Source organism: Molothrus ater, chromosome 14 (genome assembly GCF_012460135.2).
Source record: "Molothrus ater isolate BHLD 08-10-18 breed brown headed cowbird chromosome 14, BPBGC_Mater_1.1, whole genome shotgun sequence".
Classification (NCBI taxonomy): Eukaryota; Metazoa; Chordata; class Aves; order Passeriformes; family Icteridae; genus Molothrus; species Molothrus ater.
In genome coordinates, this window is record NC_050491.2 from 15,952,154 (window position 1) to 15,975,455 (window position 23,302).

At 42.0% G+C, this 23,302-nt stretch overlaps 1 protein-coding gene across 6 annotated transcripts in view; it reads left to right on the forward strand.

Moving 5' to 3' along the window:
* Positions 1–23,302, forward strand: part of DACH2 (dachshund family transcription factor 2) — a 243,303-nt gene that overhangs the window by 111,073 nt on the left and 108,928 nt on the right. For 4 of the 6 annotated variants that reach the window (XM_036402318.2, XM_036402315.2, XM_036402320.2 and 1 more), the window contains exon 2: positions 7,667–7,785. In XM_036402318.2, the coding sequence (XP_036258211.1) occupies positions 7,667–7,785 (119 nt within the window). The remainder of the gene's footprint in view (positions 1–7,666; positions 7,786–23,302) is intronic. The other 2 variants (XM_036402316.2, XM_036402319.2) reach the window with 1 other exon arrangement.

Consider the following 23,302-nt stretch of genomic DNA (forward strand, 5'->3'; position numbering starts at 1 on the left):
TGCTCATGTCAGTGCTGAGCTCTCACACACAGGTGGAAAAATCCTAAAAACCTGCTCAGTGGCTTGGTTCCACCTGCTGAACAGTCAGATACTTCAAGAGATTTAAAAAAAAAAAGAAAAAACCAGTCAGAATGCAAATTGATAATAGCATTGGCTGTAATCTGCAGTGCTTCCCAGCTCTGACTGGATCCAGAATCCAAGCAGAGCCATCCCAGCAGCTGAGCTGAGCTTTGCAAGGCTCAGAATAAACCCGGCCTTGGCTCTGGCACTTGCACGTTTGGTTTAGCTGGACATGGTGGGGGAGCATTGTTTAGACAACAGATCTGTAATTTGAATTTGTGGTCTGGGTGTGTTGTTAGTGGCACAGTTCCAGCCTGGACAGGCCCCCTCCTGCAAGGTTTGGTCTAGGCAGAGTGGGAACAATGGGAATGAAGACACAGCAGCAGGAACTTTGTCCCCCTGGCTGTGATCCATGGCCAAATGCACTGTGTTCTGTCTGTGCCAGAGCACCTCCATGCCACAGTCACTTCGTGCAGTTCTGTTAAATTTCTCTGTTTATCCCTGCATCTGCTGGAGTCACACTTCCATCTCCTCACTGCCACTCCCTTAAATTGAGCTGGGCAATGTGGAACATGGATCAGCCTCCAGGTTGTCTGCAGCCATGAATCTCCCCAGTTCAGAAATTTGGTCAGTTATCCCCCTTTTTCCTGTGGTCTTATTAGACAGGAAAAAAGCAAAAACAGGAATGTTGAGGTACTGTTATATCTGCAGGCACACTCATAAGTAATTAAAGAGTTATTTAAAGTTTTAAATCTTAACTAACCAAAAAGCTTTTTTTTTTTTGGTTTTAAACTTCCTTTGTAACGCCTGGTTTCAGAAATAAGCAATTAAACTTTGTTAAGTAAGAACCACTGTAGTGACAATTGAATAGAAGGAGTTCAGGTAATTTTTCTGACTGTAAACTCCAAGTCAGGTTTTAGATGAGCACTGGATTTTCACTAATTGAGACTTTTTAGGATGAACACCGTGAGAATGTGCTACATTCCATTCTTAAAGGTAAAGTTATAAAGTTGTAATATTCCACTGGAGTCCCAGCTCTGAGCATCTCAGTGCTGTTAAGGAGTGGGTTTTTTTTCTAACAGTGACACCAGTCACAGTGACAGAGAAAGTTCAGATCTGTAATGCTTTAAAACAAACTCCCACTGACATTTTCTCTTTGGACATTCCTGCAGGAATTCCCTGGAGAATCCCTGGGTGGAGATGATGCCTTGTGAAGGCTGGCCTAGAACAGAGACTGGGCAAAGTTAAAGCAGGGATTTAGTAAAAGGCCTCAATGGATCCACCTTGGGCAGCACAAGAGCCCAGCCAGGGCTGCACCCAAGATGAACCAAAATTGTCACAAAATGCACGACCGGGCACGGGGTCTCTCAATTTTGTAAGTTCTGGTCCATTTGTATATATTGGAGTTAATTCTCCAATTACAGCTTTAGGTTATGCAGTCCCATCCTTCTTGTTTTTCTCTCTTCAGCCCACGGTGTTTGTGCTCTTGGGGCTGAGATTTGGATCATTTGTCCTTGGTCCCCAGCTGGAGCAGGAATTGTTTTGTCTCCCTGCTCTGTGCAGAGAGCTCAGCATCCCCTAACAAGAAGTTCAAACTAAAGCAGTGTACACACAAAGCAGTACAGAATCTGAACAATATAAAAGCTAAAACCTGAGGCATGAGAGAGGTTGTGTTTTGGAGTGTCAGAGCCTTTCTAAAGGCACATGTCCTGTGTCCCCTGGCAGGTGAGCAGTGCCTGGTGCTGGCGCGGGCACTGCCCCGAGCGTTGCCATGGGCACCAGGTTCTCATCAGCTCCAACAGCTTCATGTAAGATTAATGTTAATTGCCCATTTTGCATGGATGGCTTTTTCCCTGCTGCTGAATTGGCTCCTGTTGCCTTTGATGTGGCTGGTGATCCAATGTCCTGCCATGGCCAGACAAGTGATCAGTTTGCCAGCGCCGAGAGGAGACAGAATCAGGTTGCTGCGGGGTCAGGGTTTGCTTCTCTCCTTAAACACTCAAAGGTCAGGCAGAGTTTAACTACCCCTGGCATCTTTGAAACCTTGTAATAAATGCCAAAGCAGGGAGATTATTTTAAGTCCGTGCTACAACTAAAAATCTGAAGGTATCAGGGAAGAATTCTAACTCATCAGGATGTTACATTTATTGGTGAATACTTCAAAAAGTACCTTGCACAATCACTAGGGGGTATTTCATGATCTTTGAAGAGACAAAAAATTTTAATTTCTGGTTCCTGTGCCAGTTGCAGGAAAGTAACTAAGATTGAGGGGGTGTGTGAGATTTATTTAGCTTTTTTAAGTGTTTTGTTGTGTTTTTCTTTTTTATTTATGTCTGAGCACTTGCACCACTTACTGCCACTATTAGCAGGGCAATTTACACAGCGTGTCATACCGTACTTCAGTATTTCTCCTTTAAGCCTAATAAAATATGTTGCTATTGAAGAAATCTGTGATACATATGAGAGCTTCCTAAATCACAGGACTAGCATATTTTTGTACCAAATAGCTCCAGCCTCATGAAATCAATAATTAATTTATTAACTGGATCTCTTTTGAAAAAAAAAAAAGCCAAAATCAGCAGTCCTGGCGAGGCTGCCTCCTGCCAATTCATAAATAGTTGATGACAAAAATGAAAAAGTGTAGAAGTAAAATTCAAATCTTAACGATCAAAGTATTGGGTACCTCATCTATCACAGCTTGGAATAAACATATCACAGCAAGTGTCATATCTCATTGACACTGCAAAACATAATGCTTTCCCTTGTTATCTAGCGAGCTGCCAAGGCTACAGAGTTTATAGGCTGCTAAGATAATGTGCTGCTGGTAATCCACTTCACTTGCAGAAATATGAAGTACTGTTGAAATATATTTCTACTTGGTTTATTCTTTGCTCTCCAGAGGGTAGGATGCTATTTCAGTTCCTCTAAAGAAGCTCAGAGAATGAAAAGCAAAACATCAGGATAAATTATGCTAAATGGTGGACTAGACCCCAGAGGAAATCATGCTTCTGTGGTGCAGTATTCCTCCATTTATCTTACAAATGTTACATCTAATGTTAATTTTGTAAAGGGAAAGCATTCAAAGGTCCATCTGATCCTTTTAATAATAGTTTTAGTGCTATAGTATTATTTGTCAAACTCCTGCCATCATAACTAACTTTTCTAGTTTTGGCAGACCATTCATACAGAAAATATTTTGGGCTACTAATACATAACATTTTATTTCACAAAACACAAATAACCTAGTAATTACACTCCAAAACTTAACAAATAATTGCCAGCAAGCAATTACCATTCAATTAAAGAGTAATTACATGGTTATTTGTGCCCTGTAAAATAAAGCATTACTGAAATCAGTAGTGCAATCAATATTTTAGCAGAAACAGGATGCTGCAGTGATGGACCTTTCAACCTGTGCTGATTAAATTGTCATCCAAATAACAGTTTCCTAGTTAAATCACCACATGTTTATTTGTCTTGATTAATATGCAAATTCTCTTCTGATTCTAGTAAATCTCCTATATTTAAAAGCACAAAAGTAGAGCACTATCATACATCAGCAGTGAGGTGCTGCATATTTCCACTGATTAATTACATTTACAAAGCATTGATGAATTTGTGGATTTTGTGAAATTCGGTTGTCTATAATGAGCATAAAATAGAGTTACAAAAGATGGAGCTGATCAGTAACTGTAAGAAAGTCACAAAAATAAAAAATTACTTCATGTATTGATTCAAATTAAAAATCCTTGTGATATCAAGGGAATATATAAAACTTTGAAAGGAAAAATAATAAAATTAGCTCTGAACAGGAGTGGAAAATAAAGAAGAAAAGAGACATTAATGAACAATTTCTCAGCATTTTCCTGTATAAATTTCAACTGTCAAATATACTGCTCAAAATGTAATTTATTTTCTGAAAAATTTAATTTCAACCAAAATTTTAAAAATGAACAACATTCAGATTAGTTCATTTTTCTCTTTCAAGAGTTAGTGATTTTGTGGGGTGGAAAGGATGACAGTAATGACTTGATAACCATGGTGCAAATGCAGGTAAAAACCCAAAACCTCCAGTCATCCTCACTTTCAAGTAATTGGTGACCCAAGGACTTTTTAGGTTTGAGAAATGCCAATCAAATGTTAATCAGTATTTATTTTATTTAGTAAAAAGAATAAGATTCCTGATGGTATACATGGGAAACAATATTGTACTTGTCTTTTAGCCTCCATGGTCTTCACTTGGGGCCATAATTTTTGTTTTCTAAAAAGTTCTTAAAAGATACCCATAAACTGGAAGTTTCTGACTGAATTAATATCTAATTTAGATTTGAGTCATTTTCCATTTACAAAGATCTATTGATGGCAAGTACAAAATTTGTGTAGAGATTTTAGACTCTCAAAGAAATGCATTTAAAATTGTTTGAAGAGGATTGTTCCTGTTTATACTTCCTTTGTTACCAATGAGGAAAAGATTTTTCTACACTTCTTGAATATATAACTTTCTTGAATGAGAGAAAGGAAAACGTGAAAAGAAAATGCAGTAAAAGAGCAGGGTGACAAAAAGATGAGCAATAATATTAAATAAAGTTAATATTTATATGCTAATGCTATTAGCATTTATATGCTAATACTTCCATAATCACAAATTATGTCTTACTCTCCCCACATGATAATTCTGCTTGCCTTGGGTTTACTGTGCAGTGCTTTTATTATCAATTTGGGCTGAATTGTGCAGGTTGCATGCGTTTTAAATAGCCAAGGTGAAATTTGGTGGATTTCCAGAGCATATGGGACAATAAGAGGGGATTTTGGGGGGGAATGTTGACTCACAGAGCAGTGACAGTGACATTCCATGGCTTGGTGGTGCCAGCAGCACGTTCACAACAGAAAATAAATCCCATAAAAACCTTACATCTGCTGGTCCTTTGTGCATGTCTTACTAAAAACCACAAGGCTTTGAGCAGACATTTCTATCCTGTCTCTGTGAAATTCCTGGTTTCATGGTTAAACAGAAATGCCAGAAAATTTGTTTGTGGCCCTAAGTGGAAGCGTTTGGACTCAGATTTGTCACATCCTGTGAGTTCTGTCCTCCCAAGCTGAAGCTGTTGATTCCTGATGGGTGACACATCTCTGGGAATATCCAGGGAGTCCAGCTGGAATTTTGAGGTGTGTGCTGCAGTGCTGGGGGCTCTGGGATTCCTGTCCTTGCTGGGAGGCAGACACAGGGCACTGGGAACTGCAGAACTCAGCACTGCAGACCCAGACAGGTCCTTGCAGGTGTGCCGTGGGCAGCTGGGAGCAGCGTCCAGCTTTTCATTTAAAAGCTGAGATAAAATTAGAGACAAAGGACTTGGGTTTTATTTGAACAGATTCAGCTGGGAACAATTCCACTCAGATTATCATGGTTACAGCTGTCAGCCCTGAGTCTGGGCCCTAGGAGTTCCTGATTTACAGGAACACTCACTTTCACTAGGGTAGAAGGACGCTGCTTCTTCTTCAGTCCATCAGTCCCCTTCCCCAGGAGGACACCAAGACGTCAGTCCCCAATCCCAGAGACACCAAGGGCTGAGTTTTCCCAGTGGAGCTTCCCTGGCCTGTGTGAGGGAGGATATAAATACAGGATATAAATACAGGATATAAATACTTCCAGGGTCCTGGAAGGGAACGGAGTAAGTTTATGATGTGAACTTCTCCTCCTTCATCTCTTGGGCTTTCCACGTGGGTCAGAGCTCAGGCACAGGTGTCACATTGAGGTGTGGAAACACCTTAAGCTGTGCTCAGAGTCTCAGTGAGCTCCTGTCAGGGCAAAAACTGCAGAACCAGGGCTGGAACTCCACAGTCCCCCCTCCTCGTCCTCTGAAAACACAAATCATGACTAAAAAGTCTCTTTGTAAAATCTTCTAAAGCTGTTTGTTGCGTTTTGAAAATGTTTTTCTTAGATTAATACCAACATATGGAGTTTTCTGCTAAAGATTTGTTAGTATTTGAGCTTGGGAAGAAAATGTTTTGTTGTTTTCTTGATTGAGCTCTTCCACTGGAGAAAGCTGCTAATTTTAGCTGGTTTGTAGGGTTTTTTCAGAGACAGTTAAGTGCCAGCTAAGCACTTACATGTGCCTGTGGATTACAGGCTCCTGTAATTCAAAAGAACAATGATTCCTGTTTGTTCAAAACCCCCACGTATCAACCTGATGCTGTCTGTTGGAAATTTTGTTGTGCAGGGGATGATTTCAGCAGGTGATTTTAATAGAGAATGCATGTGTGCATCAAACTTCCCCTGGAAATCAAATGCTCTTATTTTAGGTTTACATTATTACAGCCCAGCAGTTCTTGTAGCAGGCTTTACTGCACAGCCATCATAGTATGATATACAACTGAAAGCATCAAAAAGAAAAATGGAAAAAATACTGAATAGAATGAAATTCAAAATGGACAAACTCGATGCTAAAAAGAGGGGGGAATGGTTTTATAGAGATAAAATAGTAAACCAAAAAAATGATTTTGTGCTACTTTGATGTACAGTAAAACAAAATAACACTAGCATGGTGTGAAAAATGAACAGGTTAATGGTACCTCTGTGGAGTGCTGCTGGAAGTTGTCTTCATTTAAATGCAGAGTTTGTCGTGCATTGATGGAGGGCTTTGCCACTGTAACTTGATAGAGTGAAGTTTGACTTAAATTTCTTTGTGAACTAGAAGTCATTTTGGAAATGCTTTCTATTCAAACCTCATTCATTGTTGCAGCTTAGTTATTTTATACAGTGTTTCACTCTATGTTGTCAAAAGCTCTATTATTCAACAGAGTAAAATCTGTTATGACCAAAGAGAAGCAGCAATACTTTTCCAAACATGAGGAGGTTGCATTTTTATTAGATGGCTTGGGGAAGAGTCGATTCAAATGGTTTTTTTTGGCCTGTAAATCTGTGTTATGATGGCAGTGGAGGATGGGGACATGTACACACACTGATGTAAGGGGTGAAGGTGATAGCTGAGAACAACAGTTCAATGGAACCAGTCTGTGAAGGGGCCTGGGATATTTTGGACTAAAATCTGCATTGATAATTCACAAACTGGTGAGTTCTCTGGCAGGTTGGGCTAACACTTGTGTGATCTGTAGTAGTTAAACCCAGCAGTCAGTCTGTGAAGGTAAGTGGTGAGCTTTGCAAAGCTCAGGGTTGAGTTAATGCTGCCTTCAGGAGGAGGCAGGTGCCTGCCATGGTGCAGAGCAAGGTTTGGGGTCGTGAATTCAGGGTTTCAGCTCCTCGTCTCCTCAGGACATCGCAGCCTGTCATTTTCTGTGTTCCAGGTGCATGGCAGGGACTGTGGAGCAGTCACTGCTATAACCCCTCTCCACTGAGCCCCTCTGAGGTCATGGAATCCTTGGATAATGGAAAACCTTACTGCTGGCTCCTGTGACACCCGTGCGGTTCTTCCCTGTTTAACCAAGCGATTTCTCCCTTTTTTTTTTTTTTTTTGTCCTAGGCAGGAACTCCTAACATTTATTTTCTCGTACCACTGATAGCTCACATATTTCATACAAATGGATGTAGTGTGCGGGAAGCAAACATTTCCCCAAGAAAACCTGGTTTTCATGTCTGCTCTTGTGCCAGCAGCTCCCGCCCAGGCCGACCCCCCAAGCGCTCGCTGGGAGTGGCGATCCAGGAGAATGCGCGGCTGCTGCCCCACGGAGTGCCCGGCCTCCTATCACCAGGGCTCATCTCCCCAACAGGTAATAAAACCCATCAGATGATCAGCCTCATCTCCTCGTACTGCACAGCAGTTAAAATAAACTAATATTGATCTAACTGCCTTGTCCTTCAGGGCTTTTGCAGGCTTTACCAGAGGTTACGTTATTGGATTTTTTTTTTTTTTTTTTGAGCGTTCGTGAAAACTCTGTTTTGCTGCTGCAGTGACTGAAATGTAATGGATTTGTAATTTAGTTCTTTATTAATTGTAATTTCCTTACAGGAAATTCCATTAAATGTGTTATTTTAGTAAAAGCAAAAAAAAAAAAAAACCCACAAAAAACCCCAAGCCAACCTGAGAAGCTGAACTATTGTCTGGGAGGCCTGTAAGAGGCATTTCTTCCTTTGAAATGCATGTGTGTTTTAGTTCTCGTGGGATCTGAGCAGCGTGGCTAATGCCTGGTGTATTGTAACCCCATTAATGTCTGCTGGGGAGAGACAGAGATGCTTGTAGGAATTACAGAAGGAACACTTGAAAAGCAGATAAGTCCACGTTGCCACAGTGCATTGTGCTTTAATAATCCGCTTTCAGTATCATAAAGTGAAAAATCAAGCATGAAAATATGTGGAATTATAAACATAATTTAATGCATAGTATTTAATTTCACTTCATTAATTTATTAATAGAGTTTAAATTAAATCTTGTGCTATCCTGATGAGTGTTTTAATTTTTTATTAATTGCTGTGTGCTAAAGGTGAGTTGATTTTCATAATAAAGCTATATTCACAGGCTGTATTCTTAAAAGTAATTGCTTGAATATTCAACAGATGTAGCAGTTTTAGGATTGTTGTCAAAGTCCAGTCTAAATAAACTGTAACTCCCTAATAACCAAACATAATGAAGTTTCTAGGAGAATATAAAGTCATAGAATATGTCACAGAAAAAGCAGAATTAAAAAGATCCTTGCTGGGAGTGGAGTGCCATCTCTCCTGATCTCACAGATCACTCTGCTTGCAGAGCCTGAGCTCTGCAACTGAGGGACACAGAGAGAGCTTTGATTCCCCTGCAGCCCCAGGTGTCCCAAGGGTGTCACAGGGAACCCTTTCTGTGGGAAGAGGGAAAGAGCCATCCTAAACAATATTTACAGCAGCCTCAGCTGGAGCAGTTGCCAAAGTATGAAAGGGCTTGGCCAGAGCCACGTGCCACAGTTGGGCTGCTGCAGCTTCAGGCACTGCTCATGTTTGTGACAGGGATCCAGAACTGTGATTTCCCTCCTATATTTCATAAATGAAAGGTTTTTAGTATCTCTGCTGTGTTCTCAGCCCAGGAATTTCATGGATTCTTGTTCACGTTACTACTGATAGACAGGAAAGCACCAGAGCCTCTTGCATTGATCAGTTCTTCTCTGAAATCCAGAATATTCCATGTTACTTCTCCACTGTGTGTGTGTGTGTTTGCAAATAGGACACCAGATCACACAGACTGCCATGCTGCCTCAAACTGGGAAATATTTTAGGATGTGGCATGTTGGGGGTGCACAGTGAAGCACCACAGACACATTCTGTGTCTCACAGATATTTTGAGTAGCACACAGTTTGAGTAGAAGATGATGAAGTTGAATTTCCAGGCTGTTGGGAGTTGTCTGGAGCCTGGAGTGTGAGTGGGCTCCATCCCCTGTGTTTGGCACAGGCAGGGAGGTGTGTCTGGGGGTGTCTGTCAGGGCAGCCACCTCCCTGACCCTGGGAGAACCTTGGGGAGTCCCAGACAAAGTGCCTGGAGCAGCTGAGGGGGCTTTGGGAGCAGCTTGGAGGGGGAAATGCCCATTTCAGAGCGTGGTGGTGTCACCAGGGCTGCACACAAGGAGGGTCCCTGTGGCTGAGGTGGCCCCAAGAGCAGCAGGGCAGCTCCTGTGACACTCAGGGTCACAGCTCCTGAGCCCTGACACTCAGAACCACAGCTCCTGAGCCCTCACACTCAGGGTCACAGCTCCTGAGCCCTGACACTCCTGGTCACAGCTCCTGAGCCCTGACACTCAGGGCCACAGCTCCTGAGCCCTGACACTCAGGGTCACAGCTCCTGAGCCCTGACACTCCTGGTCACAGCTCCTGAGCCCTGACACTCAGGGTCACAGCTCCTGAGCCCTGACACAGCTCCTGAGCCCTGACACTCAGGGCCACAGCTCCTGAGCCCTGACACTCAGGGTCACAGCTCCTGAGCCCTCACACTCAGGGTCACAGCTCCTGAGCCCTGACACTCCTGGTCACAGCTCCTGAGCCCTGACACTCAGGGCCACAGCTCCTGAGCCCTGACACTCAGGGTCACAGCTCCTGAGCCCTCACACTCAGGGTCACAGCTCCTGAGCCCTGACACTCAGGGTCACAGCTCCTGAGCTGCCCCTCAGGGTCACAGCTCCTGAGCCCTGACACAGCTCCTGAGCCCTGACACTCCTGGCCACAGCTCCTGAGCTGCCCCTCAGGGTCACAGCTCCCCAGGGCTCCTGGGGCTTACCTTGTTCCTAAGGGAAGAGCTGGGGGAGCTGCTGGGCAAGCCAAGGTGCCAAAAGAGCCTCTTGTAAACTCCCTGGGGATCTGAGCTGTTGTGGCTCTGGTTGGAGCCCCCATGAGCTGCATCTGTGCCTCTTTACACTCAAACTTCTGATTGCTTTGCCTGCAATTCTTTGGGATTGGATTCTTTCCTTTGGCCGAAATAAGAACAAAATGGGTTTTAACACTTGTCACAGAACACAGGTTTTTCTTCCAGATTTCCCAATGGTGGACAATGCACTGGAATAAAAGCTGCTCCCAGCTCCCATGTGGATGTTTGGGTGACTGTGGGAGGGGAGCAGGACCAGGACTGAGGAAATTTTGCAGCATGGCAGGGTTGGATCCATCCCTTCCAGAAGAGCAGAGCCTGGTAGGGAGGCAAGACAGTTTTTGTATCTTGAGGACTTCTCTGGTTACCTGCCCCTCTAACTGCAGTGTAATTGCCTGAAGCATTTCCTCTGGATGTCTTCTTGTCCTTGATAATCCTTGTATCTGATCTTGCCCATTGTTCCTACTGCACGGATATGCAGATGTTAATGTTAGTCTGCCTACATTATTCTAATTAAAAAAACCAAATCACTCTTCTTACGTGGCTCCCTCATTTGCTATGTCCAGCTTAGTTGTTTTCTTCATTTCAGTGACAGGCTCCCCATCAGCAAATGCAGCATGATTCACCAGCTTTGCATTTTTTCATTTTTACCCCCTCTCCAGGCTGCTGTCACGGTGCAGTGGAGGCAGTGGTGTCCAGGCTGGCTCTGGTTAGATGGATGGGTCTCGAGTTGTGGCTGCAGAGCTGGCAGCTCTGTCTGGAGGGGGTATTACACAGTGATGATTGGTAACTTCCTGCAGACTCAGACGAGCCATCTGTGTTTCCACTCCTTGAAATGTGCTGTTATTTTCATCACCCATTTGGTTTGTGTCAGCTCGGTTTACATGGTCATTTTCACATAATAAACAGGTAGTTAAATTAGGCACACTGCATTTCCCAGTGTGGAGGGGATTTTTTTGACCTCTTGGCACAGCCAGCTCCATCTACTCTTAGACCTAAGGAACTTGTGAAGGAGCTGCAAGTGAAGCCTTGACCTTTTTAAATGTTTGTAGGTACTTTGCACCTTGGGGGAATGGGAATATTTGGGTTACATCTGGGTTAGTGCTGTGCCTGAGAAGGATGAGGTGGCGTGTGTGGGATGGCCACCCCTGGGGAGGGCTGAGGAGGCAGCACAGGATGGCCCTGACTGCATCCTGCAGTAAGCACTGTCCAGTTTGTGTTCACTTAGGAGAAAGTGTTTTCCTTTTTGTATTGGTGTAGGAAATGTGGGAATCAGCGTGGTGCCCCTGCCTGCTGTGAGGGCAGAGCTAAAATCCTGTGTGTCACAGAGGGATGGTCATCAAAGGCTCAGTCCTTCAAACAATGCCGTGGGATGAAGTGACATGAACAAAAAAAGGGCTTTATCTCCTACTAATGTGCAAGTCTTTATCATCAGTGTGTATCTTAACAAGACAGCTGGGACTTATCTGGGGAATCGATTCTCAAGGAAGTTTTGGGGTCTGAAGCATTAGTTTGCTGTGTGGAGAGAAGCTGAAATCTGTTACATGATTGAAGCCAATGGTTCAGCAAACTGTTCATAGGGAATGAAGCTGAAAGAGTGGTTGGATCTTTTGATAGTTATCTGTGCAAGTCCTGTCCTCCTACCCCTCGTTTGGGTTGTCCTCAGAAAAGGTTAGAAAACCACTCTGCCTCCACTGCAATTTTTCTCTGCTCAATCTGTAGAGTGGCTGCTATTATTTCAATAAAAAACATTTTGGGGGCTGCTTCATTTTGTCTTCAAGGTATTGGAGAGGGTGACTCATGGAGAAAATGATCCTGTCTCTAGAACTTAGTGAGATGGTGGTGCAGGGCACAGAGCAGCTGTGGGGGCAGTTTTTGGGACAGCTTTTGAGGCAGCAGGGTGGAATCTCTCTGAGTGCCCATGGCTGGGTCCTGCAGCTGGAGCTGGCAGTCCTGGGGGGGTCAGGGTGATGGGCATGAGCCTGTTTGGAGCATCCCTGTTGGCTTTTTCTGGGCTGTGCTGCCCAGAGCTGTGGCAGCCTGGCAGGGCTGGCAGGGGACAGCTGCAGGGTCAGCAGAGGGATCCCAGTGAGGATTTAGGGCTGGGGGGTCAGCAGAGGGATCCCAGTGAGGATTTAGGGCTGGGGGGTCAGCAGAGGGATCCCAGTGAGGATTTAGGGCTGGGGGGTCAGCAGAGGGATCCCAGTGAGGATTTCAGGCTGGGGGGTCAGCAGAGGGATCCATCCCAGTGAGGATTTAGGGCTGGGGGGTCAGCAGAGGGATCCATCCCAGTGAGGATTTAGGGCTGGGGGGTCAGCAGAGGGATCCCAGTGAGGATTTAGGGCTGGGGGGTCAGCAGAGGGATCCCAGTGAGGATTTAGGGCTGGGGGGTCAGCAGAGGGATCCCAGTGAGGATTTAGGGCTGGGGGGTCAGCAGAGGGATCCATCCCAGTGAGGATTTAGGGCTGGGAGCTGCTGAAGGCTCAGCACAGGGATGGCAGGAAGCCTGGCTGGTGGGGAAACAAGTGAGAAGAGGGAAAAAAGTGGGTACTCAGACAGAAGCAAACCAGCTGCATTTCTGATGTGTAAGATAAACTGCTGTTTTCATTATCAGCTACATTAGTTTCACCCCTCTTGAAATGATTCTTCCCTTTATTTCATAAGCAGTTAAAATAGACTGTCTAAACTCTGTCTAGAGTTTTTATGAATGCAGTGTTTAAAATATTGACCATTTGTACAGATACAAATACTTTTTTCAGAACAGTTTTGTCTTATTAATAGTTTAAAGAATTTGTTGTGAACTTAATAGTTTCAGGGAATTAATAATTCAGTGGAGTTAATATTTTAATAGCCACACCAAGTCAGATCATTGTGGGACTCAAATGGAGCAGCTCACAGGATCTGGTAACTTCTTGTGTTCCTTCAGCAGCAACAGCAGCAGCCATCAGTCTTTGTACAGCAAAGGGAGGATAGAACAGGATTTGTGATGCAGTCTTTGGGCATTTTGATGTGGTGTCTCTGTGTTAGAGCAGTGAAGGAGCCTGGAGGCTTTTGGGGTCTCTGGTGCCCAGTTGTGTTTGTCAAGGTGGGCACACATCAGCCAGCACAGCCTGTGGCAGCTCCTGCTGCCAGCAATCCCACAGACCCTTTTCCTCACTTGTTAATTTAGCTGAGCATTTCTGTGTGTTTACATCCCATTTCTGTGGCTCATTTTGCTGTTTACAATTACCCTTTTTTTCCTTGGTTTTTTTTTTCCTTTTTTTTTTCTGTTGTCATACGTGACATTTGAAAGTTCCATTTATAATGAGAAACATATGCAGAACTTTGTCACTGTTGGCATTACCTGGCTTGGTAGAAATTATTATTTTTAATCAAAGGCAAACACGCTGATTAAGGATGCCACAACACTCCTCTGCCTATGGGGAACGTTAACAGTTTATAAATTGTTCTTGGTGACAATTCAGTAGTGAATTACTTTGATATATATGGCTAATAAATTAATATGATTAAGTTAATGAGTAGTACAAGTGTTGCCAAACTCCACTTGTCGGGCTTTTAATGCTGCTCCACATTTGCAGCTCGAGCTTCCCCCTGTGGTGAGAGGATCAGTGCTACCTACGCACTGTCATTGTGATAAATGGCATATCCCACAGTGCCCTGCACTCCATCTGCTGTGTCCCCAAAATGAGAAATATTTTATACAAATCACACACTCAGAAGCTCAAAGGACTGTGGAAAGATCTATTTTTTCAAACAATAATAAAAATGCATACGTCTCTTTAGCAACTCTTCATTTTTACTGTCATAATGAATGCAGATAGATTTGGGAAATGAAAGCTGGTGTGAGTTACATAGGAAAGTTATCCACTGCTCAGTAAAGCTGACAAATAAGTTACATGTGCGCTCTTTCATTTTATCATGAAATGTTCTTAGATAAAAAATGATGTTAGAACATCTATTTAACTGGATTTTAAAATTAAAGACCATGTGTGCAGCATGATTGAGTACCACCCATCTCATGCCAGCAGATTTCTGTGCTGAAGGGAGCCTGAATTGGAGTGAATGAGGAATGCAGGATCATATCATTACTCTTTTAATACAGCCATTCACTAGAGTTCTGATAATCTGAGAACTATCCTCGGTGAGTGTGAGTCACTCAGTTCCTCTCTTTCCTTTTCTCTTTTAATACTATCTTTCTTGAAGGATCCATTTTCAGTGTCTGCTCGTCGGGTGGGACGTTACGTTTTTGACAAATGAATAGCTAAAGCTGCTGAGATTTTGCTGAATGGTTAACCTTGTTGTAAATTTAATTTACACTCAGCCTCAGCTACTAATTACTGTCCGAGAAGTGTGAAACTCAGCAATGTACTTGGATTTTTATGCATTTGTAAAATTTTTTTTAAAAATTAATCCTTCTGAGTTCCTACATCTTTAAGGAAAACAAGGTTCAGTCAGGGTGGTCACACTGAGAGAATTAGGGCTGTATCATCTTGACACTCAGGGTAGGGCTGCACTGAGCTTGCCTTGATTTGCAGGTGGAAGGGAAGCATTTGAAAAGCTGGCTGGAGTGTCACAGAGTTAGCAAAACCAGTGAGTTTTCATCTCTCTGTTTCTGGCATCCATGGCATTCTTTTCCAGCAGCTTTCCTGGTAGTCTCCTGTCCATGGCACTCAGGTCTGATCATGAGGCCTCTGCTTCTCTCTCGCTGACTTTGAAACCTTTTTAAACCCTTTTAAGTTATTGTTAAGAAATGCCTTGAAGTCATAAATAGCATCAGGAGATGTGAAGGATTTTCCTTCAGCACTCCCTTTTTCTGGAGGACTGTTTTGGCAATAACACTATTATAATTGAATTGGTTTTGTTAGGTTTTATTTTCCTTTACAGTAACTTTGATAAAGTTGAACAAATAGTTACCAGTGTCACAAACAAGTGTAGTTAAATGCATCTCATTTTGTTTGATTCCCACACTGACTGTGTTTTGTGTATCCAGCAGATACCCTATTTCAAAGACTTGTTAAACTCAAATTATCTAAATTCTTAATTCTGTGACCTAAAACTTAGCAGGTGCAATTTTATCTGGAAGGATAATACACCTCTGGTTGCAGAAAAATACTGGTCCATCATCTACTTGAAATGCTAAAGGCTGCTATATTTATATAAATAATACTGTCTTGAAATGCAGCATTCAGGTCTGCATTAGATTGGAGTAGTGTGGTTTCCTAAAGGAAAGCTTCATAAAGCTGTATTTTGACAAAATTCTTCATATAACAGCACAGGTGAAGTTGTGCAGGAAAAAGGAGAGACTAAATCTCACTGGATTAAAAAACAAACATGAAGTGTACTTAAATCCAGGTGGTTCTGCATTTCTGGTCAGGTACTGAGTGCTTCCATTGTCATTTTAAAGGTTTGTGCTCTGGTCCTTGTCCCATAGACGTGGGAAATGCTTCAGTGTGATTTAAGATCAGCAAACAAATGATTGATTTGGCTTGGATTCCTTGGTGTCTTAACCACAAGAGTTTTCCTTAATCAAGTCTTAACCACAAGTGTTTTCCTGCTCCCCACAGAGTGTTGGAGAAGGGGTTCTGTGAGGATCCTTTGCAAAGGATGCAGTCAGTGCCTGGTCCCAGGCTCACACCCTGGCTGCAGTGCCATCTCCTCCTGCACAGGCAACAGAGAGTTCTTCCCTCAGCCCTCCCCAGGCAATAAAATGTGATACCAAGGGCTGGCAGCAAATCAGAATTTGTGGTGAACAGGAATCATCTCGTTCTGAGCAGTTGAGGAGGTGCACGTTTCTGTTTGGAAGAGAGAATTACTGAAATGGATTGATTGCCTGATCCCTCTCATTAACTGAGGTTGTAGTAGGGTTTCACTGAAATGTGTTTGTGTTGTGTAAACTGTTTTAGTTATGCAGTTTATAAAGTTTGCATAGTTGCATAGTTTAGTTGTATAAACTGTTTTATCACAGGGGACATTAATTGGTGTAAAGCAAAACAAGCAGATTAATGAGTGTAGTATTTATTGTGCACCATCCTCTGCTGAACCTCTGGGTTTGCTGGTGGCAGCTGCTGTTGCTGATCCTCTCTGAAAGATAAATGTAGGGTTGCAGTTCTGGAGGATTCAATCTAGAAACCAAATTCATGCTGAAAATCCTTTGCAAAAAATTAGAAATTCCTCCAGCTACCAACCTCCTGTGACTTGAATATGAAAAGCTGCACTTCAGAAAGAGAAGCATTTTATATAATACATGTCTGAATATAAATGACAGACTTTTTATTAGGAAAAGAAAGCCTTTATTAAAATATAATGATCTACATTGTTTTTATGTAATCTAATGAATTACAGTAAAGGCCTGAGAAATGAGCTGGAAAAGGTAGAGTACTCTCCCATGAAAGCAAGCTATGATAACCTTTTTGTAATTCTTTAACATGTTGAAAGAGTATTTCTACACAGACTTATTAAATTAAGCAAGGTCACCTTTTCATTTTATTAACAGAATTAGTTTCCCAGATCATGGACTTTGATTCTGAAAAATGTAGATGAATCATGCACTAACATATGTCAAGTAGAAAATTGGTTGTAAAATGATAAATCATTTTCTTGAACATTACATCTTTGTTTTTACTGTTGAACAATTGTAAAAAAGGGAAATGCTTAATTGCTGGGGTTTTTTTTGCATTTGCATATTGATTGGATGTGCTTTAATAATAATAATAATATTTCTAAGTGGATTATCTCTCCTGACTGGGGCAGTCTCAATCCAATATATGCATAAAAGGAAGAAAATATTCTCTTTAGCAGCAGTATAACATTTTGTTCCTTTGACATGCAGTATACAGTCATTACCCTGAAAGGTTAGCTGTAAATAATAACCAGTGAAACTGGGCAAATGCCTAAAGATGAGCACATATATTACATTTACCAGTCTGACCCCAGTTCAGCAAAGCAGGAATAAAACTGACATCATGTCATGCAAGTTGTTTAGATGTGTTCCCAGATCTCTGCCTGTATATTACAGTCTTTTTATATAAGATGTGTGAGGAAGACAATTAAATTTAATGGGTGTTTCATAAATTTAATGTAAAATCTGCTGTAATTGTTCATAAAGAATTTAATAATCATTCCTAATTAAGAAAAAATGTTATGTATATTACTAGTCCTTTGCAATGACTTTATTTTTTCTGTCTTTGCCTTTGTCACCTCCTTTGTTAAAAAAGCAGCAAAGCACAGGCTCTTTGCTGGGATATGCAGCAGAACTGGGAGAACATCCCAGCAGTAGCCCCAAGCTCTCTGTAAGCAGGGGAGTGAATGGAGCAGGTAATTTTCATGATGCTTGTGTGGTTTCACATGTAAAAAGGCAAATGTGCAGCTGTAGCTGGGTCTCACACCAGCAAGAAGCCTGGTCCTGGTGCTGGTGCTGCACTTGGCTGGGCCCTGGCAGTCACAGAGCAGGTGACTTCATTACACTGAAATCAGGCAGAAAATGTCCTTTTCTGGCCACTCGAGTGAATCAGTCAAATTATCGAGTGGCAAAACTAATTCTGTGCCTTGGGCCATCAGAGCTGCCACTTCCTATAAGTCAAGCCTTCCCTTAGTGTGAAATTGTTTTTTATTTTATTCTCTTTCATTTATTATGCTTATTTCAGCTCATCCACTTGGTGAATGTGAATTGCCCAGCACACCAAAGCTGTTTCAGATGTGCAGCCTCCTCGTGCCTGGCTGGTGAAACAGGACTGCTTTTCTTTTAAAGAACTCCTGATCTGTTATGATCTATACATTTAGAGTAATAGTTCACTTTTTCAGATGAGAACTCAAATGAGGAGAAGAGTTTGAATATGGTTTTAAATTAACTAAAAGTGCATATGGCTGAGCTCCTGTTTTAAAAGCACTTACAATTCAGATGGGTCACATTTTTAAGAACTAGAAATATATCTACAGTGAATTGTAGGCCATTAAGTACTAGGTAATTTGAATGACTTTGACAGAAAAAATACTCCTTTGGAAAGCACTGAATATTGTTTTCCAGCACTAAAATATTGCCTTCAATTCTGCCAGAAACAGAGCTGAGATGTGCTGAGAGCACTCATACAGGTGATATACCCTAGGCAGTAATTGGGTGTATAATTCTGTCCAAATGGCAATCCCTCATCTGACTGTGCCCTCTGGTACACAGCATTAACATCTTCCAATAAAAGAAGAGCAAAACATATGGAGGCTTTTATTTCAAGCAAAGAAAAATCAAAAAGAATAATGAGGATAAAAAGCAAAATGCCTGTGGTGATGGGCAAGGCAAGTTGCAGGGGAGTTGCTTCAGAACAGCAGAGCAAAACCAGCCTGGAGGCACCTCCCAGAGGCATCCAGATTCAGCTTCCTGTGGGTGCAGGACAAATCTGGGAGATGTACAAGTGAAAGATGCTAAAACAAAGAGGCATCAAGCAGGAGAGAGCAGGGAGATTGCCTGAACTCCTGCTCACACAGGGCTGGGAGCTGATGGGTGGAAGGAAGGAGAAAGGAAGGGAAGTTGAAAGGCTCACACTGTGATGAAGATGGATGCCTTGCTGACAGTGTCAGAGCAACAGCTGCTAAATCTAGGAGGCACTTGAAAGAGCCTCTCCATTTTGTGAGGTGTGGAAGTCAATAGGTTATTTGGGCTAAGAACACCCTATTATTCACATTCAGCTGACCCAGACAAGTTTGCCAGCTCGCAGCGGGAACTCAGAGGGCTCTGCCCTGGTGGGTTCAGTGCCTCCCTTGCTGTGGACTCCTGTGTAGTATATGGATTTATTGATCTCGAGGTTTTTTCCTGATACACATTGGACTAGTCAGTGTAAAGCTTCAGAAGGGTGGTTTGTGTTGGTAGCTGGGTTAGATTGCTGAAAACTCGTCAGCAGAATCTCTTATTCAAACCTATTAAACGTCAAGGAAATGCACCATGAATTGTTTTGGCCTTCCTGTTTTGGAACTCTGGTTCATTACAAATTTTAATTACAGATAATATTTCTTCAGAGTAGCTTATCAGTCTACATTAGCTAAGCATGAGTCCTAATCCTGTTGAGAATTTGTGTTCATTTATGGGATGTTTTCTCTGTCGATTGCACTCAGGAAAATATCCCAGGAAGAGTTTTTTGCCCATTACAAAATAAAACAAATTTTATTTGTGTAAAAGGAGTTGTCCTGTGTCTAAAAGGAGATATCAAGATTAATTTCATCAAACAGTTAGAATAAAATATAATAATTTCCTCTCGGTTTTTATATTAAATCTCAGATTAAAAATGAAGTTTTCTCTGAAGTGCAGGATGGATGCAGTGTTGTTGGTCTTGGTTTAACTGGGACTCTGAAGATTCCTGAGTTAAACTGATGAGATGGAGTAGGTTGGCACTGATCTTGCCAGTCCAGACTTGTAACCATGTCAGTATTTACTTCAGGAGCAGGTCTGTGTTTGCCCATTTCTGCACATTGAGAACAAACACCAGGAGCTGCTGATGCTTTCCTGCTGGTTGGGTCATTTTCTGGTAGAGACTGTGAACTTGTGGTGTGGCTAAACATTCCCTTGATGTCTCCTACATTCATGGAATGTCTTATTTTCTCTATTTCTTTTTCATTCTTTGCTGGGAACTTCACTGGAGACAATTAGCCATGCACTGTATGTATTAATCAGATTAACTCCTGATTTTTCCTTTAGATAGGAATGTCTTGGTTTCTCAGTTTGAGCCATTCATTGTGCTCTATGATGAACATTGTCTTTAAGTGAAAGGGAATTGAAATATCTTCTCTGGGTTAGTTTTAATGTTACTTAATGGATGAAGGAAGATGAAAGGCAGCCTCTTCCCCAGGGTTAGTTAACACTGGAACCTAATTAAGGGATTTGAGATTTTTTTTTTTTTAATAGTTTCAAAAAGTGAGAAGGTTAAAGGCATTCCCAGGTGCCTGGCTCCTGGCACAGGGATGGGCTGGGGACTCACTTGGCATGTTCTGGTTCCCATTGAGCCATTTCTGTGTGTCTGGGTTTGACTGGCAGCTGTCTGTCATCCTGCTTCCACTCCCCAGAATGATGCCAGCCCTTGGATGATGCCATGTGGGGACTGACAAGGTTGATTAGTCAATAGATATGAAATATTTAGATGGTGGAAAATGTGTGTAGTACAGTGAGGCCATGATTATTAGTCATGTCTTTAAAAAATCTTGCACTCAATTTCAGGGCATTCCGCCCACAGGAGAAGAGTGAGAGCAGATTTTTGCAGTGAAATTGCAGAGAACTGTGGAAGATAATTTGAAATTGCAGTCCCTCAACATTTGTATTCTATTTGGGATGTCACTTCCAGTAAGCTTTTTAGAAATGTAGCAGTGCAAATGGAAAAGTTTCAGCAAATATTAAATGTAACAATGAAGACTTTTGTTCTTCATTAAAACATTTCCTGATGTTTCCCGATAGATTTTCATCTAAACACTTGCTAATCCCAGAGCTCTGACAGGCAAGGCCTGCTGAATTAGGCCAACTTCTGCTACAAATAGCTGCTGCACATGAAACAGTAATCATTGCTTTCCAGTCTATTATTAGATTGACTTCATAGGGATTGCTTTTTTCTCCTGTGAGTTGATGCATAAATGACATGCTTTACCCTCCAATAAATCTAACAGCAGAGTGGCTCTGACATGATGTTCATACCCCTTAGTCCCATGACAGATTATTTTTGATGGCTGCAGAAGTTTACAGCAGCTTGAAACCATTAGAATTTAAAGGCATCATTGAAATTTTACAGCGTACCTGCCTCAGACACACCAGGGCTGGGGCTGCTGTCACCGCCTGTCACGGGAGCCCTTCCTGCCTGGGCTGGTCCCAGCTGTCCTGGAGAGGGGAAACTCTCCTGCAGCTCCTCAGAGAGTGTGTCCCTCTCTGCACCCTCCCCTTGAGCCTGAAATTCCCCCTGGACACAGCCCTAAAACATGGGGAGAGCACTGGGTGCAGACAGGGCTTGTGAACCTGCTGGGACATGTGAACCTTTCCTTCTTGTTACCCTTTAAATATTTCTAGTGTTAGTGGTCCCTTTATTCCCAGCTTCTGAGTATTGTTAAATTCAGTTTAGTAGTTTATATGTGCTTTTAATAGAGTTCTTTTTTCTAGATTTAAGGAGTTCAGGTTTTTGTTTCCTGATGAAACAGAAATTACGTTTGCAAAGCTCAGGACCCCTACAAATCCTTCACAAGAAGGGAATTTCTCTTAGAGAGAGAAATCCAAGGTGTTTACTGCCATTTGTATCCCATGGGAATGAATGGCTGGTTTCAGCTCTGGTTCTAAGCTGTGATTAGCTTTTGTTTCATACATCTGTCTAAAATTTGCTGCTCTTAGACAGAAACACAACTATAAAATTGCTGTCTGACTATAAAATTGCTGTCTGACTTAGCAGGAAGGTCTCTGCTGATTTCCACTGATTTGTGTGTGTGTAGGTACCTCAAAAGGATCATATCAAACTGAGCTCTATAGATTGCCATAAATCTCTCAATAGGTTTCTCTTCTATGAAGTTTCTAAGAAAAGAAATGCAAACTTTTCCATCGAACAGCTCTGGTTTTGTATTCTGGACAGGGTGATTGAAGCTGCTCGTGTTCGTGACTTCTGTCCTGTAACAGTTGTGTCAGGCAGGTTGGTGTGGAATAGAGAGCTAATCTCAACACAGATCTGCTGTAGCCTGACAGGTTTACATTTGACAAATACCCTTTTTAGGGAATGCCATCACCGAGTGTAAGATACAAAGATACTACAACTGGTACATATTGCTGATAGATAAACAGGAAATTTTTCCTGATTATTCTCCAAAGAAATCTTTGAGGTATTTGCTCTAATTAGGTTACTCTATTTTCTTAAAAAATCAACGAAAGAGATGTGGAGAAGTTACATGGATTGAATCCCTTAGTAAGGTGGGTTTGGAAATGGGTTCTAGTTCTAGGTCACAGGTTCTCTTTTTCTGAGCATTCTTTACCATAAGTGTCCTTTCCTGTTTGAGAATACAGAATATGAAGTGACAAAAAGATTTCTTTGTGGAAATCTTAAGCCCTATGGATTTATATATCAGTGTTTAATATTTTATATTCTAGTCTTTCTGGAAATAAAACTGATTTTGTTGGGGTAAAATATTTATGCCTTAAGAGGAGGATAATTAAAAAAGGTATTGAGAAGGTATTTGGAGTTTCCAAATGTGAACTTAAGCTACAGAACCTTGAGCATTAAAAGCTACTTGTTAGATCAGGGAAGATAATTAATACTTTATGTACTCAAGTAGGTATTAAATTTGGTCTTATTAGAACACCTTGAAATTTGATTTCAGGTGTTCAAAGCATTCTTGAACAGGGTTTGAGTGTCCTCTCTGTGACTCTGGTCCCTTGAATTCCCTGAGCTGCCTGAGCTCAGTGTTTGGTCACTGCTGGGACAGTCCTGCAGGAAAGGCTGAGGGGGTTTTGAGGGGCTGGGCTCATTTATGTCTGCAGCAGTGACTTCTGCTCTTGCTCTCAGCATGGACATCCCTGCATATTTTGTGATCTTTAGTGTTATAAATGATGATGAAATGGTGATCAGTTGGGCTCTGTCTCACAGAACCTTCTGCAGATGAAATAGAGGCTGTTGACAGCACAGGGAACCATACAATTTCAGAATTAGACCATTTTTCTTCTGACTGGGAGAGTCAGAAGTGAAGGGACCCAAGGATTAATCCACTGTTTATATCCACACGTAACCTCACAACATGTGGATTAAATCTTCCCTGCACCTGTAGTATAACATTTTCCTCATGCTGTGGAGTAATACCTTAACTAAAACCACCTCAGCTTTCTGGTGGCTTCAAAGACATGAAAAACCACAGTCAGGATGAAAGCATTTGATTGTTTGTAATATTTAGCACAGTGCATATTAAATGTAATAACTGATGAGTTTAGGAGGATAATCTGTTACCATATGCAAGAACCATGCTCCATAAGTTAT